Source organism: Eleutherodactylus coqui, chromosome 10 (genome assembly GCF_035609145.1).
Source record: "Eleutherodactylus coqui strain aEleCoq1 chromosome 10, aEleCoq1.hap1, whole genome shotgun sequence".
Taxonomy (NCBI): Eukaryota; Metazoa; Chordata; class Amphibia; order Anura; family Eleutherodactylidae; genus Eleutherodactylus; species Eleutherodactylus coqui.
The window spans coordinates 118,894,033-118,908,272 of NC_089846.1; the positions used below are offsets into that span (position 1 = coordinate 118,894,033).

The 14,240-nt window shown below is 44.0% G+C and overlaps 1 protein-coding gene across 1 annotated transcript in view; it reads right to left on the reverse strand.

The window, feature by feature from the left end:
• Positions 1-9,214: 9,214 nt before the first annotated feature.
• The window catches only part of MAMLD1 (mastermind like domain containing 1), a 237,408-nt gene continuing 232,382 nt past the window's right edge, over positions 9,215-14,240 (reverse strand). Inside the window, exon 5 of the mRNA XM_066581786.1 lies at positions 9,215-12,112. Coding sequence (XP_066437883.1) covers positions 11,094-12,112 — 1,019 coding nt within the window. The 3' untranslated portion in view covers positions 9,215-11,093. The remainder of the gene's footprint in view (positions 12,113-14,240) is intronic.

The window sequence follows — 14,240 nt, forward strand, 5'->3', positions numbered from 1 at the left end:
AATTGCCATAGGATGATACAAATTTTTAACAAACTAATATCTATGGTGGTAGATCAACTACCCCCTGACGCTCGCTGTCCAGGAAAACAAGGATTGCGTATATTGGATTTTGACATGCCTGAACCTTTGTTCCCTCAAGAGTTAAAATGTGTCAGGAAGGTACTGTACTTATGGCAAAAAAACATGGCGCTTTGAGCATGTGTGTTTATAGGGGAAAGGAGGGAGATAGACATACGCATATAGCCAGCATTACATGATCTTTGTTCAAGTGAGATTATAATAAGACTGGCTTGAAAATAGGACTATGTCAGATTGTTTTTGTGGAGTCTACTGTAAGAGTAACCTGTAATAGTGTTTTACACCTTATTATTTTTCAGGGTCATAACTGACTTGCAAAAGTAGTGGGTACTGGTGTAATATGTCTCCATCGGAAGTATGGGTGGAGACATGGGTTGGCCGGGCTAAGTTACAGGAGACGGCAGGTCACTCCCACTGCTGCAGATGCCCCGCACACAGCTCCGCAGAGACATATGTACCGGCTCTCCCAGCGGACAACTCACACATCTCCTCGGCTTCCTACACCTACTCCTTGTCCTACTACTGCCATCTCCCTCTGCTCCTGGCCTCATTGTCACTCTCTCCACTGGGCTCCCCATCCATCCAGACTGTCACTTTACCCTCTGGGCTCCCATCTCTCCTCCTGGCGCCGCTGTACCGACCCCGCTGTCACTCTCCTCCCCCAACCTCCACCTTTGGCCTCCCATGTCCACTCCTGATCCCACTGTCACTCTCCACAGCGGCAGGGGCGGTGGGTTACCATCTGGAGGGGCCGGAGCAGAAGACGGGGCAGCCCCCGACAAAACAGCAGCAGCCGATTGTCGGCCAGCAAGTAACTGGCTGGCCAGGAGGCAGATTGCCGTCTGTGCCGGAGGGAGCGGAATGCAAAAGCTGAGGGGTCGGGGCTGAAGATGGCACAGCTGCACAAAGCAGGAGCCTGTCACCAGGTGCAAGTAACTGTGGGGATGGGACACAGCAGAGACCAGGAGCCAATCAGCAGCTAGGGATGTGACCAGGGCGTTACCTCCAGTTCTGCCTGATCAACCCCTAGCTTCCGGTGTCGACATATGACACCAGTACCAAATTAATCAAAAACAAAAAGTCATCAGTGGGTGAGGCTATAGTAGAATATGTGTACACTGTGCATGACTGAGATAAGATATTTGGCAACTTTAGCATTTAGCAGATGTATATGTTCACAGCAAGCCTGAGATAATGTAACTGCTAACGTTAGCATTTCAGCGAATGGAAAAGGGAAAAAAACTGATAGAGTGGCGCAATCTTTTTTAGAAAAACACACACATATTTGAATAAAAAAATGTCTCTTTATTAAAATAAAATAAAATCCAGCACAAAGTTCAGGCACAAAAATTGCACTCTGTGTTTGAACTTTGTGTTGGATTTTATTTTATTCAGTTTTTTGCCCTTTTTCCTTTACTCATTATTTTGCTGGACGACCGATATTGGTTGCACAGTTACAGTCCATATGCAAATTGATGCAGCATCCTATGGAGATCCTTAATAGTAGTCACAACTCACATTATCCAGTGTATAGGTCTTTTATTGTGCCCATAAAATGCGACAACGTTTCGACCACCTCAGACTTGACAAAGACCACTGTGTAGGTGGTCGAAACGGTGTCGCATTTTATGGGCACAATAAAAGATCTATACACTGGATAATGTGAGTTGTAACTACTATTAAGGATCTCCATAAGATGCTGCATCAATTTGCATATGGACTGTTAGGGCGCATTCAGACGATCGTATATCGGCTGGGTTTTCATGCCCAGCCGATATACGTCGTCCCTCTCTGCAGGGGGAGGAAGCTGGAAGAGCCGGGAGCAGTGTACTGAGCTCCCGCCTCCTCTCCACCGCCTCTCCGCCCCTCACCACTATTTGCAATGGGAGGGGCGAAACAGGGCGGAGCTACATCCGGGAACGTAGCTACGGCCCGCCCCCTCCCATTGCAAATAGTGGTGAGGGGCGGAGAGGGGGCGGGAGCTCAGAGCACTGCTCCTGACTTTTCCAGCCTCCTCCCCCTGCAGAGAGGGACAACATATATCGGCTGGGCGTAAAAACCCAGCCGATATACAATTGTCTGAATGCACCCTTATTGGGAGGTGTTCAGGATCCAGTACCACGCTGAAAGCTTTGCATCCCCATTCTATAGGAAGAGGCCTTCGTCCGACGTGGATTGATACGTGTGTGCTGCTGCCTACTACATTAGTCTTCACGTTTGCACAGTTACTGATATGGCAGCACCTGGAATTTTGATGCACGCACCTCCTTTCATCACACAAGATAGAAGCACCCCTTAAAAGAACCGGAAAAGAAAAGCAAAAACACTGTATTCGTTTTTTCCTTCATTGGATCCTCACTGGAGTAGTTCCACCTCCTTTTCTTTTTTTACCACTTTCGTTTTAACATTTTGATATGTTCCCATGTACATTTGAGATAATGTGACTGCCACGTCAGTTGTAACTTTTAAAATAATTTGATGATTATTGCTAAGTTGAGGAAACCGAATCCCTCTGTCATGCGATGATTGGATGTCAGCCGGGCGGTGTCTTCTCATAATCAACTTGTGCTACCCAGGCGGTGTCTACTCATGATCAGCTTGTGCTAGCCGGATGGTGTCTACTCATGATCAGCTTGTGCTAGCCGGATGGTGTCTACTCATAATCAGCTTGTGCTAGCCGGGCGGTGTCTACTCATGATCAGCTTGTGCTAGCCGGGCGGTGTCTACTCATGATCAGCTTGTGCTAGCCGGGCGGTGTCTACTCATTATCAGCTTGTGCTAGCCGGGCGGTGTCTACTCATGATCAGCTTGTGCTAGCCGGGCGGTGTCTACTCATTATCAGCTTGTGCTAGCCGGGTGGTGTCTACTCATGATCAGCTGGTGCTAGCCGGGTGATGTCTACTTTGTGCTAGTGGGCAGTGTCTACTCATGATCAGCTTGTGCTAGCCAGGCGGTGTCTACTCATGATCAGCTTGTGCTAGCCGGGCGGTGTCTACGCATGATCAGCTTGTGCTAGCCGGGTGGTGTCTACTCATGATCAGCTTGTGCTAGCCAGGCGGTGTCTACTTATGATCCCCTTGTGCTAGCCGGGCGGTGTCTACTTATGATCCCCTTGTGCTAGCCGGGTGGTGTCTACTCATGATCAGCTTGTGCTAGCTGGGCATTGTCTACTCATGTTCCCCTTGTGCTAGGCAAGCGGAGTCTACTCATGATCAGCTTGTGCTAGCCGGGCGGTGTCTACTCATGATCAGCTTGTGCTAGCTGGATGGTGTCTGCTCATTATCAGCTTGTGCTAGCCGGATGGTGTCTACTCATTATCAGCTTGTGATAGCCGGATGGTGTCTACTCATGATCAGCTTCTGCTAGCTGGGCGTTGTCTACTCATGATCAGCTTGTGCTAGGCGGGCGGTGTCTACTCATGATCAGCTTGTGCTAGGTGGGCGGTGTCTACTCATGATCAGCTTGTGCTAGGTGGGCGGTGTCTACTCATGATCAGCTTGTGCTAGCCGGGCGGTGTCTACTCATTATCAGCTTGTGCTAGCCGGATGGTGTCTACTCATTATCAGCTTGTGCTAGCCGGATGGTGTCTACTCATGATCAGCTTGTGCTAGCCGGGCGGTGTCTACGCATGATCAGCTTGTACTAACCAGGCGGTGTCTACTCATGATCAGCTGGTGCTAGCCGGGCGATGTCTACTTTGTGCTAGTGGGCAGTGTCTACTCATGATCAGCTTGTGCTAGCCAGGCGGTGTCTACTCATGATCAGCTTGTGCTAGCCGGGCGGTGTCTACTCATGATTAGCTTGTGCCAGCCGGGCGGCATCCACTCATGATCAGCTTGTGCCAGCAAGGCAGTGTCTACTCATGATCAGCTTGTGCTTTTCTATATATACTTTTTACTCAATAAAGAGCTTCAGAGGAGGGAGTGAATCTTGAAAATGTCACTTTTCTGTTTCACGCTGTATTCCTCTCCAGTGCACCATCAAATTTTGCATTAGTAATTAATAGGGCTTTGATGCCCTTTGAGTATCACCTAAATGAAGTGATTACTCCAACACTATCTATTTATTCCAGCTGTAACAATCATAGCTAAAAGCATATCCTGGCCAAGAAACCCTTGGCTGTGCTCCTGAATGCTTAGTGACTTGTGTAACATTTTCTTGTATGATCAACCTTTTCTGCTCTACTCATCCCATTTTCAGTTTCCAAGGAGAAGCCACATCCTGTCAGCTATATTAGCTTTTACAAACCTAATATCAGTCTCACATTAGTACCCATGTGTAAGCCTTCTCCCTGCCATCTCTTTCTGTTAGTTCTGACAACCAGTCACTCTGAAACCAAACACCCAACTCTATCTACCATGTTATTACTTTCTTAGTTGTTGTAGCCAGCAGATATGTCCATTACGATGGCTGATTCACTTCAGCCAGTGACTTCAGTCTGTGACCTTTTTAATTCTTGTTCTGCTCATGTGAAGAGGAAACAATGAAAAATATTGCTCCCACTTGGCCAAAAACCTCACCAAACGGGAATGTTGTATTGTTCCAGTCTCGCCTCTGCACATGCCCATTGCTAGTCAATATCTTGATCAGCATCAAGGTGAAATTTGTTTCCACTGGGGTAGCACTGCAGGAAAATTGAACTCTGGTTGACAAGTTTACTAACAAATACAAGTGATTGCTGGGGGTCTCGGAAGCAAAGTACCCAATTATTAGTATCTTGTCAGGAGACTCTTTTAAATGGGCAATCCTAGACTCTGTTCATATCTACATTGCTTCTGTCAAACATGTCAAACAAAATAGTGCAGCATGTTCTACTATTTTGTCCCGTAAATTGGTAGCAGCTGTGATGGAAACCATACGGCCTCCATTATAATCCATGAGACTATCAAGCACCTTTGGAGTCCCTCATGCTATGAATCTGGCACTTCTGTCATTTTAATTGCTTTGTTCTTATGATGAAGCAGAATGGCCATGATTAGCATAGACTTAAACAGAACCAAAGCTGCAATTTGTCATCCGCCCGGAATTATTCGGCTGTTCACATGCTAAGTCAAGATTTCTGAGAAGAAAGGTCCTGATTGTCCCAGCAAGAATGAAGTGGAGGTTCGGCAAATGCAATGCCACACCATTCATTTCAAGTATGAGCATCTCCGAATTCATGTGATGTCCATCAGGACTCCCTTTCTCAGGATCGGTGGGGTTCCCAGAGATCAGACCTCTTCCAATCATAACGTTATCTCCTATCGAGTGGGTAGGGGTTAACTTCAGATTTTAGTACAACCTTTTAAGGCCCTTTTATACTGGTAGATTTTCTGTCAAGAACAAGTGCTGATCAATGTTTTTGCTAGTCAATCAGCACTTGTTCAGTTCCATTTACATGGAGCAAATGTAGTACTGGATGTGCCCAAACAATAGTTAGTGTAATCATTCAGGCTCTTACAGTTCCATTATTGTCAGCCGCACGTCCCTGTTTACACGGAGCAATGTGCTGTCAACAACTGATGGTTTTTGGTGCCACATAAAAGATGCAATCATCCAACAAATAAACATTTGCCCATTTTGTATTGCTTATTGCTGGAACCTTTACACCTTTACAACGATCAAGTGAATGAACAGTCGGATGCACATTTGTTTCTGATTATTGGTGTGTGTAAAAGGGCATTTACACAGGTAGCAGTTGATTAATGGTGATTACATATGACTGGTGTTACAGTGCTCAAAAGGGGGCTGTCGTAGAGCTTTTCACAAACTACAGTGGGGAAAAATAGTATTTAGTCAGATACCAATTGTACAAGTTCTCCCACTTAAAAAGATAAGAGAGGCCTGTAACTGACATCATAGGTAGACCTCAACTATGAGAGACAACATGAGAAAACTCATCCAGAAAATCACATTGTCTGATTTTTGACGAATTTATTTGGAAATTATGGTGGAAAATTAGTATTTGGTCACCTACAAACAAGCAAGATTTCTGGTCTCACAGACCTGTAACTTCTTCTTTAAGAGGCCCCTCTGTCCTCCACTCATTACCTGTAGTAATGGCACCTGTTTGAACTTGTTATCAGTATATAAGACAACTGTCCACAACCATAAGCAGTCACACTCCAAACTCCACTATGGTGAAGACCAAAGAGCTGTCGAAGGACACCAGAAACAAAATTGTAGCCCTGCACCAGACTGGGAAAACTGAATCTGCAATAGGCAAGCAGCTTGATGTGAAGAAATCAACTGTGGGAGCAATAATTAGAAAATGGAAGAGATACAAGACCACTGATAATCTCCCTCGATCTGGGGCTCCACGCAAGATCTCACCCCGTGGGGTCAAAATGATCACAAGAATGGTGAGCAAAAATCCTAGAGCCACACGGGGGAACCTAGTGAATGACCTGCAGAGAGCTGGGACCAACGTAACAAAGGCTACCATCAGTAACACACTACGCCGCCAGGGACCCAGATCCTGCAGTGCCAGACGTGTCCCCCTGCTTAAGCCAGTACATGTCCGGGGCCAACTGAAGTTTGTTAAAGAGCATTTGGATGATCCAGAAGAGTATTGGGAGAATGTCATATGGTCAGATGAAACCAAAGTAGAACTGTTTGGCAGAAACACAACTCATCGTGTTTGGAGGAGAAAGAATGCTGAGGTGCATCCAAAGAACACCATACCTAATGTGAAGCATGGGGGTGGCAACATCATGCTTTGGGGCTGTTTCTCTGCAAAGGGACCAGGACGACTGATCCATATACATGAAAGAATGAATGGGGCCATGTAGTGTGAGATTTTGAGTGCAAACCTCCTTCCATCAGCAAGGGTACTGAAGATGAAACGTGGATGGGTCTTTCAGCATGAAAATGATCCCAAGCACACTGCCAGGGCAATGAAGGAGTGGCTTTGTATGAAGCATTTCAAGGTCCTGGAGTGGCCTAGCCAGTCTCCAGATCTCAACCCTATAGAAAACCTTTGGAGGGAGTTGAAAGTCCATGTTGGCCAGCGACAGCCCTGAAACATCACTGCTTTTGAGGAGATCTGCATGGAGGAGTGGGCCAACATACCAGCAACAGTGTGTGCCAACCTTGTGAGCACTTACAGAAAACGTTTGACCTCTGTCATTGCCAATAAAGAATATATAACAAAGTATTGAGATGAACTTTTGTTATTGACCAAATACTTATTTTCCACCATAATTTGCAAATAAATTCATTAAGAATCAGACAATGTGATTTCCTGGATGTGTTCTCTCATGTTGTCTCTCATAGTTGAGGTCTACCAATGATGTTTATTACAGGCCTCTTCCATCTTTTCAAGTGGGAGAACTTGTACAATTGGTATCTGACTAAATACTTTTTTCCCCCACTGTATGTAGGGTTTACCTATCTCATACGCCTGTGCCTGTGTCAGTCCTTCCTTTTTTGCTTCCATACTGATGAACAGAGTTAGATGTCTTCCCCAGACAGAGTAATGGTGTTCACAGAAGAGAAGACAAAAGAAATCATACACTATCCCAGTGTTTCTCAACTCCAGTCCTCGGGAAACCCCAACAGGTCATGTTTTCAGGATATCCTATAGTAAGAAGACCTGTGGCAATGTCTGAGGCACCGACAATAATTACATCACCTACGCAACACTGAGGAAATCCTGAAAACATGACCTGTTGGAGGTCCCTGAGCACTGGAGTTAAGAAACACTGCACTATCCTACCCAAAGGATTCGGGAAGAAATTTTCCCCCAAATGGGCTAATTGGCTTCTGCCTCTTTGGGTTTTTGCCTTCCTCTGGATCAACTAGGGGTTGAAACAGGCTCAACTAGATGGACATTGTCTTCATTCAGCCTATTATACTATGTTAAAAGTATTTGGACACCCCTATCGGTAGAATGGATCATGTCTTATTAGCATGCCATGTGTCCTAATCCATGCTACATGAGATGTAGACCCTTGGAAGTGTCAGCAATAGTTTGTGACGGGAACTACACGCTATCGGACATATAGGTTATGCTGCAGCACACAAGCCATCCATCATGAAGTGCAATGTATTGGCCCATTTACCATGGTGCAAGCAGCATCCTCATTGGACATTTGAGCAATGGAAGAACATTCTATGGAGTGGTGAATCATGCTTTTCCATCATTAAAACACATGAACATACCTGGGTGTGGAGGACACCAGGGGAACGCCCTTTAAGAGTGTTATTCCAACAGTTAAGTGTGGCGGAGGTTCCGCTATGGTCTGGAGATGTTTTACATGGCATGGTCTCAGTCAGTTGGTTGTAGTAGCAAGAACCATGAACATGAAGGTGTATCTTAACGTTCTAGACATTAACGTGCTGCCAACAATGTGACAATACTCTTGGAATGGTCAGCCATACTTCCAACAAGGCAACATGCATTGTCAGAAATCCAATGCTGTTTTGGGTTGCTTTGAGGATATGGATGTTCCTTGATTGGACCGGCCTGCAGTGAGTTCCGACCTGAACCCTACTGAACATCTCTGGGATGAACCGGGACGTCGGGTAAGGAAACATGAGCAGTGTCCATCTTCTTTGAGAGAACTTGCCAGTCGTTTGCAGATCAATGGCGGGAAATGCCAGCTATAGTGTATCAGATGTTAGTAGAAAGTATGTCTCAGAGAGTATCCGAGTCATTAGGACAAAAGAGCCCCACTAAGTATTAACCCTTTCCAATCCACTGTCTGACGTCTAAAGACATTATGATTTAAGACTGTAGAGCTCCGATGTTGAAAGACGTCTGTCAGGGTTCTCTTACTGCATATTGCCAGCCTCTCTGCTGTCTGAGTCTATCCAACGTGTCACCTCATGCAGTACTGGCTTTAGCCAGCATATCGTGCAGTTGTGTAACGGCAGAAAAAAAAGTAAGCCCCCTAGGAAAATCTAGATCCAAATTGGACTGGAAAGGGTTAACATATGTAAATACATACTACTCTTAATTATTGCTCCGGTATCCAATTCCCTTTGGTAGGATAGTGTAACTGAAATAGTAAGAAATTAAGATATTTTTAGATAGATGTTATTTTTAATCCGTAAACAATGATGTAACAGAGGCTGAATTTTATAGTAGTCTCTTAGAATACCTCCTTAAATCTTCTTGTATTGGTTCACCTCCCGAGATATTTGCAACATCAAATGCAGAAAGCATTTTATTTCCCTGGATTTTTATTATGGTATGAAGAAAAACATCATTGATTCTGTGCTTGATGCAGACATTATATTACAAATGTATTACAGAAATATGGTGCGACTATTAAAATATGATTACACAAAAGTATGAACATTTATAGGTTTACAGTACAGTGGATTTTTTTATAAACAGACTCTTAAATATACATTGGACAATATTAGTTGACAGAAAACATCATAGACAAAATTGACAAAATCCATGTCTAGGTTTTTTTTTCGTTGAAACAAGTTTTTTTTTCAGTAAAACATATCTGGGAAAAGCCTTAAACCCAGGAACCAGTCGCCATTATACTACAAATATCTACAGAGGTGTGCAAACCAACAGTGTGTTTTCCTCATTACATTTTACACGGAAGGATAGTTGAGCTGAATATTTGGTCAGTTGTTCTTAACACAAGTAGAAAAAGGGTCTGCACCAGGGACGTATATATAGGGGGTGCAGAGGTAGCAGTCACACCCAAGTCCTGGTGCTCAAGGGGACTTAATGCCCCCTCTACCACATTTAAAGACACCAGTATAATAAATGGCACTAGATTGAAGATACAACTTTGGACTGCTGGTCATCTGGCTTCTATAGTTCATATTGTGAAGATGAAGATGCAGTTGTCATATAGGTCCAGTTCAAAGTAGGTTATAAAATTTACAGCCAAATTTGCCTTTTTACCTTATTTTTTACTTAAAGAAAATGTGAATTTGGATAAAAAAGTGGTATTCGGAAGAGTTTGAAGACTACTTTTAAACTCCTAGTTGATACAATGTGATCAAATTTGAAAGTGCCATTTTTTTCACCTGGGTTAATTTAATTTTAGAGCCCGATTTCTTACCGCGGGTTTCCTGGTGATGCTACTGAAATTAGTTGATCTCCTTGCATGATGACTATTTGAACCAGCTCTGAGCTACTTCTATTAAGATGCCCATACACGAGAAAAAAAGTTGCCTGAAATGGCTGATCTTGGCCATTTGAGGGGGGATCATCATTTCAAAATACCCCAGAAGATGTGATTCTTCGTGGTGGCTGACAATAGCGAATACCAAAAAATGTGATCCATTGGGTTGGATATTCCTTACCCACTTTCCTCAAGCCCAGTGTGGTGTTTTTACACCTTTTTGTAAAACCCTTTTTCCTCGTTGGCCAGTTTAGTCTGGCATGTTGCTGATGAGATCATTTATACAAACAATCCCAGGGATGATTTTTCGGCTGCATTGCGGTCGATAAGTCTTATGTGTATAGGCATCTTTAGAAGGAAGCCTAACTTAATGGCCTCCTCTATAAGCTGGCTGAACATTGGGTAGAAGGGAAAGGGTATTCTTTTTAATTTTTTTTTTGTTGGTCGGCAACCCTGTATTCTGAGACAGTCAGTTCCTGCCAAACTGAAAGATTTGATTTTTTACAATCAAATTTTGTAGGGCCATATTATCATGGACTTGCACTATTATTACAAAATTATAATATGTGGGCATGCATTGCATTCAGTTTGCTTTGTCACCCCCTACATTTTGTTATGTCAAAAAACATAACAATTTTTCATACTGTAATACATAGTATTACTGAAACTAATGATATTTGCATATTTAAAACAAGGTGTTAGAAATGAAAACTCTATAATGTAACAAAACATTATGCTATAATTTTATATACAGTCACGCACAGAAGTAGCAATACTTCTATTTATTGTTGGAAAAAAAAAACATAATTTAAAAAATATTTAAATATTTACAGGTTGCAGAAAACAATTGCCGATAGTAACCGCCGGGCTAACCTCACTATTCAAACAATTGATTTCAAGTCTTTCGAATGAACTCCACACAGTTCTGTTTTCTGAGGGCTACACAGGTCCAGAGTTTTGATTGTGCTGTCCCAATATATCATCAAGAATTGTTAAATTGTTTAGCCAGTCTTCATCATTACTGCTTCCACCTCCACCCTTCATTAGACAGTCAATGAAGTCCGCTTCATTACAGTTTGCCGACAGGACTGAACTGTTCTGCGCTGAGACAAAATCATACTGATGAATATCAGCCCCAGAGTTTATCCTGTCAAAGGTTTCAGGTGTTTGAACTGATGTTGACCCATAAGAAGGTGGACCAAGTTGACCAGGGTTCATTTGGTTAAAGGTGGAAACACCTTGAGGCATTGCTTTCATAGCATTGAGGGCTGCTAGCTGTCCCCGGGACAAAGTGTTCACAATATTAGGGTTATTTAGGGATCCTACACCTTGAGTTGCCTGGGACAGACCAAGTTTTTGCATTTGCCTAATTTGAACCCCAGGAGCGATCTGGTTTGGAGGAACCACTCCTTGATGAGGAAATTGCTGGCTCGCCATATTTGGTCTGACATTTTGTTTGGTGAACAGCGGATTGTTAGAGAATTGCTGCAAACTGGGATCCATTTGGTTTTGACTTGCTATTCTTGAAACTCCACTTTGAGTCCACATCTGAGAAGAAGGGTTGGCATAGACATTCGGAATTCTTGATATGTTGGACTGCCGTAAATGTTGCTGAGCAGCAGAATGATTTATTAATGAACTGGTGGTATGTCCAGACAATGTCATTCCAGGTCGGATGTTAGACTGGCTATGCACGGTTTGATACCCAGGAGCCATACTGATAGCATTCTGGTTTTGTCTAAGTGGCATACTGAAATCTGAAGATGCTGGAAATATTCCTTGCTGCTTTGCAGTATTCATCATAACCATTGACCCACTATTCTGATTCATTGTTGTTGGTGTTATCCCAGCACCCATGTTTGTCTGAATCATCCCTTGTGTTGATGTAATTATTCGATGACCCTGGGGAGGTGTTGGCATAGGTTGGACACAGTCTGTACGGAGAGTCTGCGGGATGTCTACAAATAGAAAAAAAGAAGGTTAAAACATTTAGCCAGGTAGCGAAAACCTTTTCTATTGAAACACAATTCTGTTGTAGCATAAGGCCGCTTCCACACGGGAAACAAAATCACGCAATTTTCTCGCGATGCAACAGTGTTACAAATCGCATATATGTGAAGCCCATGCTTTTCAATGGGTTCTTTCACATAAGCAATGTTTTCTAGCCTGCGACATTGCGCGAATACAAAATCGCGGCATGCTCTATACAGCCGCAATTTGCAAGGTTTTGTAGCCCATGTTTCCCTAGGGAGCTTTCCTTTGTGCGTGCAACTTTTACAGTAGAAAATCCTACTGTAAAAGCCCTAAAATAAACCCTACCTGCATAAAAAAAAATACATCACCTATCAGGCGCTGTCAGCTCTGGTACGCTTCTCCTCTGCAGCTCCAGCACACTTTTCTGTAGTCTTCAGGCAGCCCTTCCTGGATTAGAGGTTTAAGATCCCGGCCTCCAATAAGCGCTGGCTGTGATTGGTTCATCAAGCGCTGGCTCTGATTGGTACAGCCAGCGCTTCCTGGAGGTGGGGATTTTAAACCTCCAATCCAGGAAGGGCTGTCTGAAGACTACAGAAAAGTGTTCCAGAGCTGCAGAGGAGACGCACGCCGGAGCTGACAGCGCCTGCTGGGTGATGTTTTATTAATTTTGTTTGGCAGATAGGGCTTATTTTTAGAGTAGGGCTTATATTTCATAAACTAAGTTATGGTGCTTATAGTTTAGCTGATGTGGAGTCCGGGGATTCTCTTTTCATACTCACCTGCTTCCCCATTCCTGCTGTGTTCCCCTGGCGAAGTCAGTGTGCACACAGCAAATGTGACTCTTTTCAGACAGGAGTATGTGTGTATTCCTATTAAACTCTATGGGAGTACGCATGCACAGCCGTCTGAAATCTCAGGTTTGCTGTGTACACACTGATGTCGCTGGGAGACATAGCAGGAATGGGGGAGCAGATGAGTGTGAAAAGAGGCTCCCAGGACTCCACGTCACCTAAATTATAAGAATCTTAACTTAGTTTTCGGTATTTATAATTGGTGACAGGTTTCCTTTAATAGTACACTTTCCTGAAACCGACTGCACACGGGCGCGTCGGACTCCGCATGTGGGATTCCCGCAGTGGAGTTCGACCCGGTGCCTGGCTGGTGACCCCAGCTTATCTGTCTGGTGTCTTCTCCTCTGCTGCTGATATGCCGGCCAACGTGCCGGCTCACATGCACAGTACAGAGGACAGCGCTGTCACCAACATAGAAAAGGGTTCTTTACTGTTAGAGCAGTTAGACTCTGCCTGAGGACGTAGTGATGGCAAAATCCATAGAGATGTTTAAAAAGGGGACTTGATGTCTTTCTGGAGAGGAAGGATATTATAGGCTATAAATCTAAAGTTATTTGTTAATCTGGATATACAGGCAGGTAGGAAATATTAGGGGTTGATCCAGGAGCAGTCTGATTGCCATTAGGGAGTCGGGAAGGAATTTTTTCCCCAAAAGGGCTAATTGGCTTCTGCTCTTGGGGTTTTTTGCCTTCCTCTGGATCAACAAAACAGGAGGCTAAACAGGCTGGACTAGATGGACATTGTCTTCATTCAGCCTTACGAACTATGTTACTATGTATGTTACCAGGGTGATGATGCGGCTGCTACGATGGTTCTACAATGATGATTGCAGAATGCCCGCAGGCCGGCCGCAGCCCACACAAAATCGCAGCATGCTATGATTTCTCCACCGCGAGCGAGCAATTGCAAAAGATTTCCGCTCGTGGACAGGAAATCACGTATTCGCGAAAATCCACAACAGAAATTGGCGTGCTGCAGATTTCAAAATCAGCACTTCAGGTCATTTTTGGCAGCATGTAGATGAGGTTTGTAAAATCGCATCTACTTGTCTGATACTATAATCTGTTGCGGATTTTACCTGCACAAATCTGCAGCAATTACAGTATATGTGGAACTGTATTTAAAGGCTAGGATTTCACACTATATGATGTCAGCTGTTAACCCCTTCAGTGGCAGGTTTATTATTACCACGTCAGCGCCGCAAGCCCGGGAGATTTTCCTGAGGTAATTCGAAGTGACAAACATGTGCAGTGGCACAATA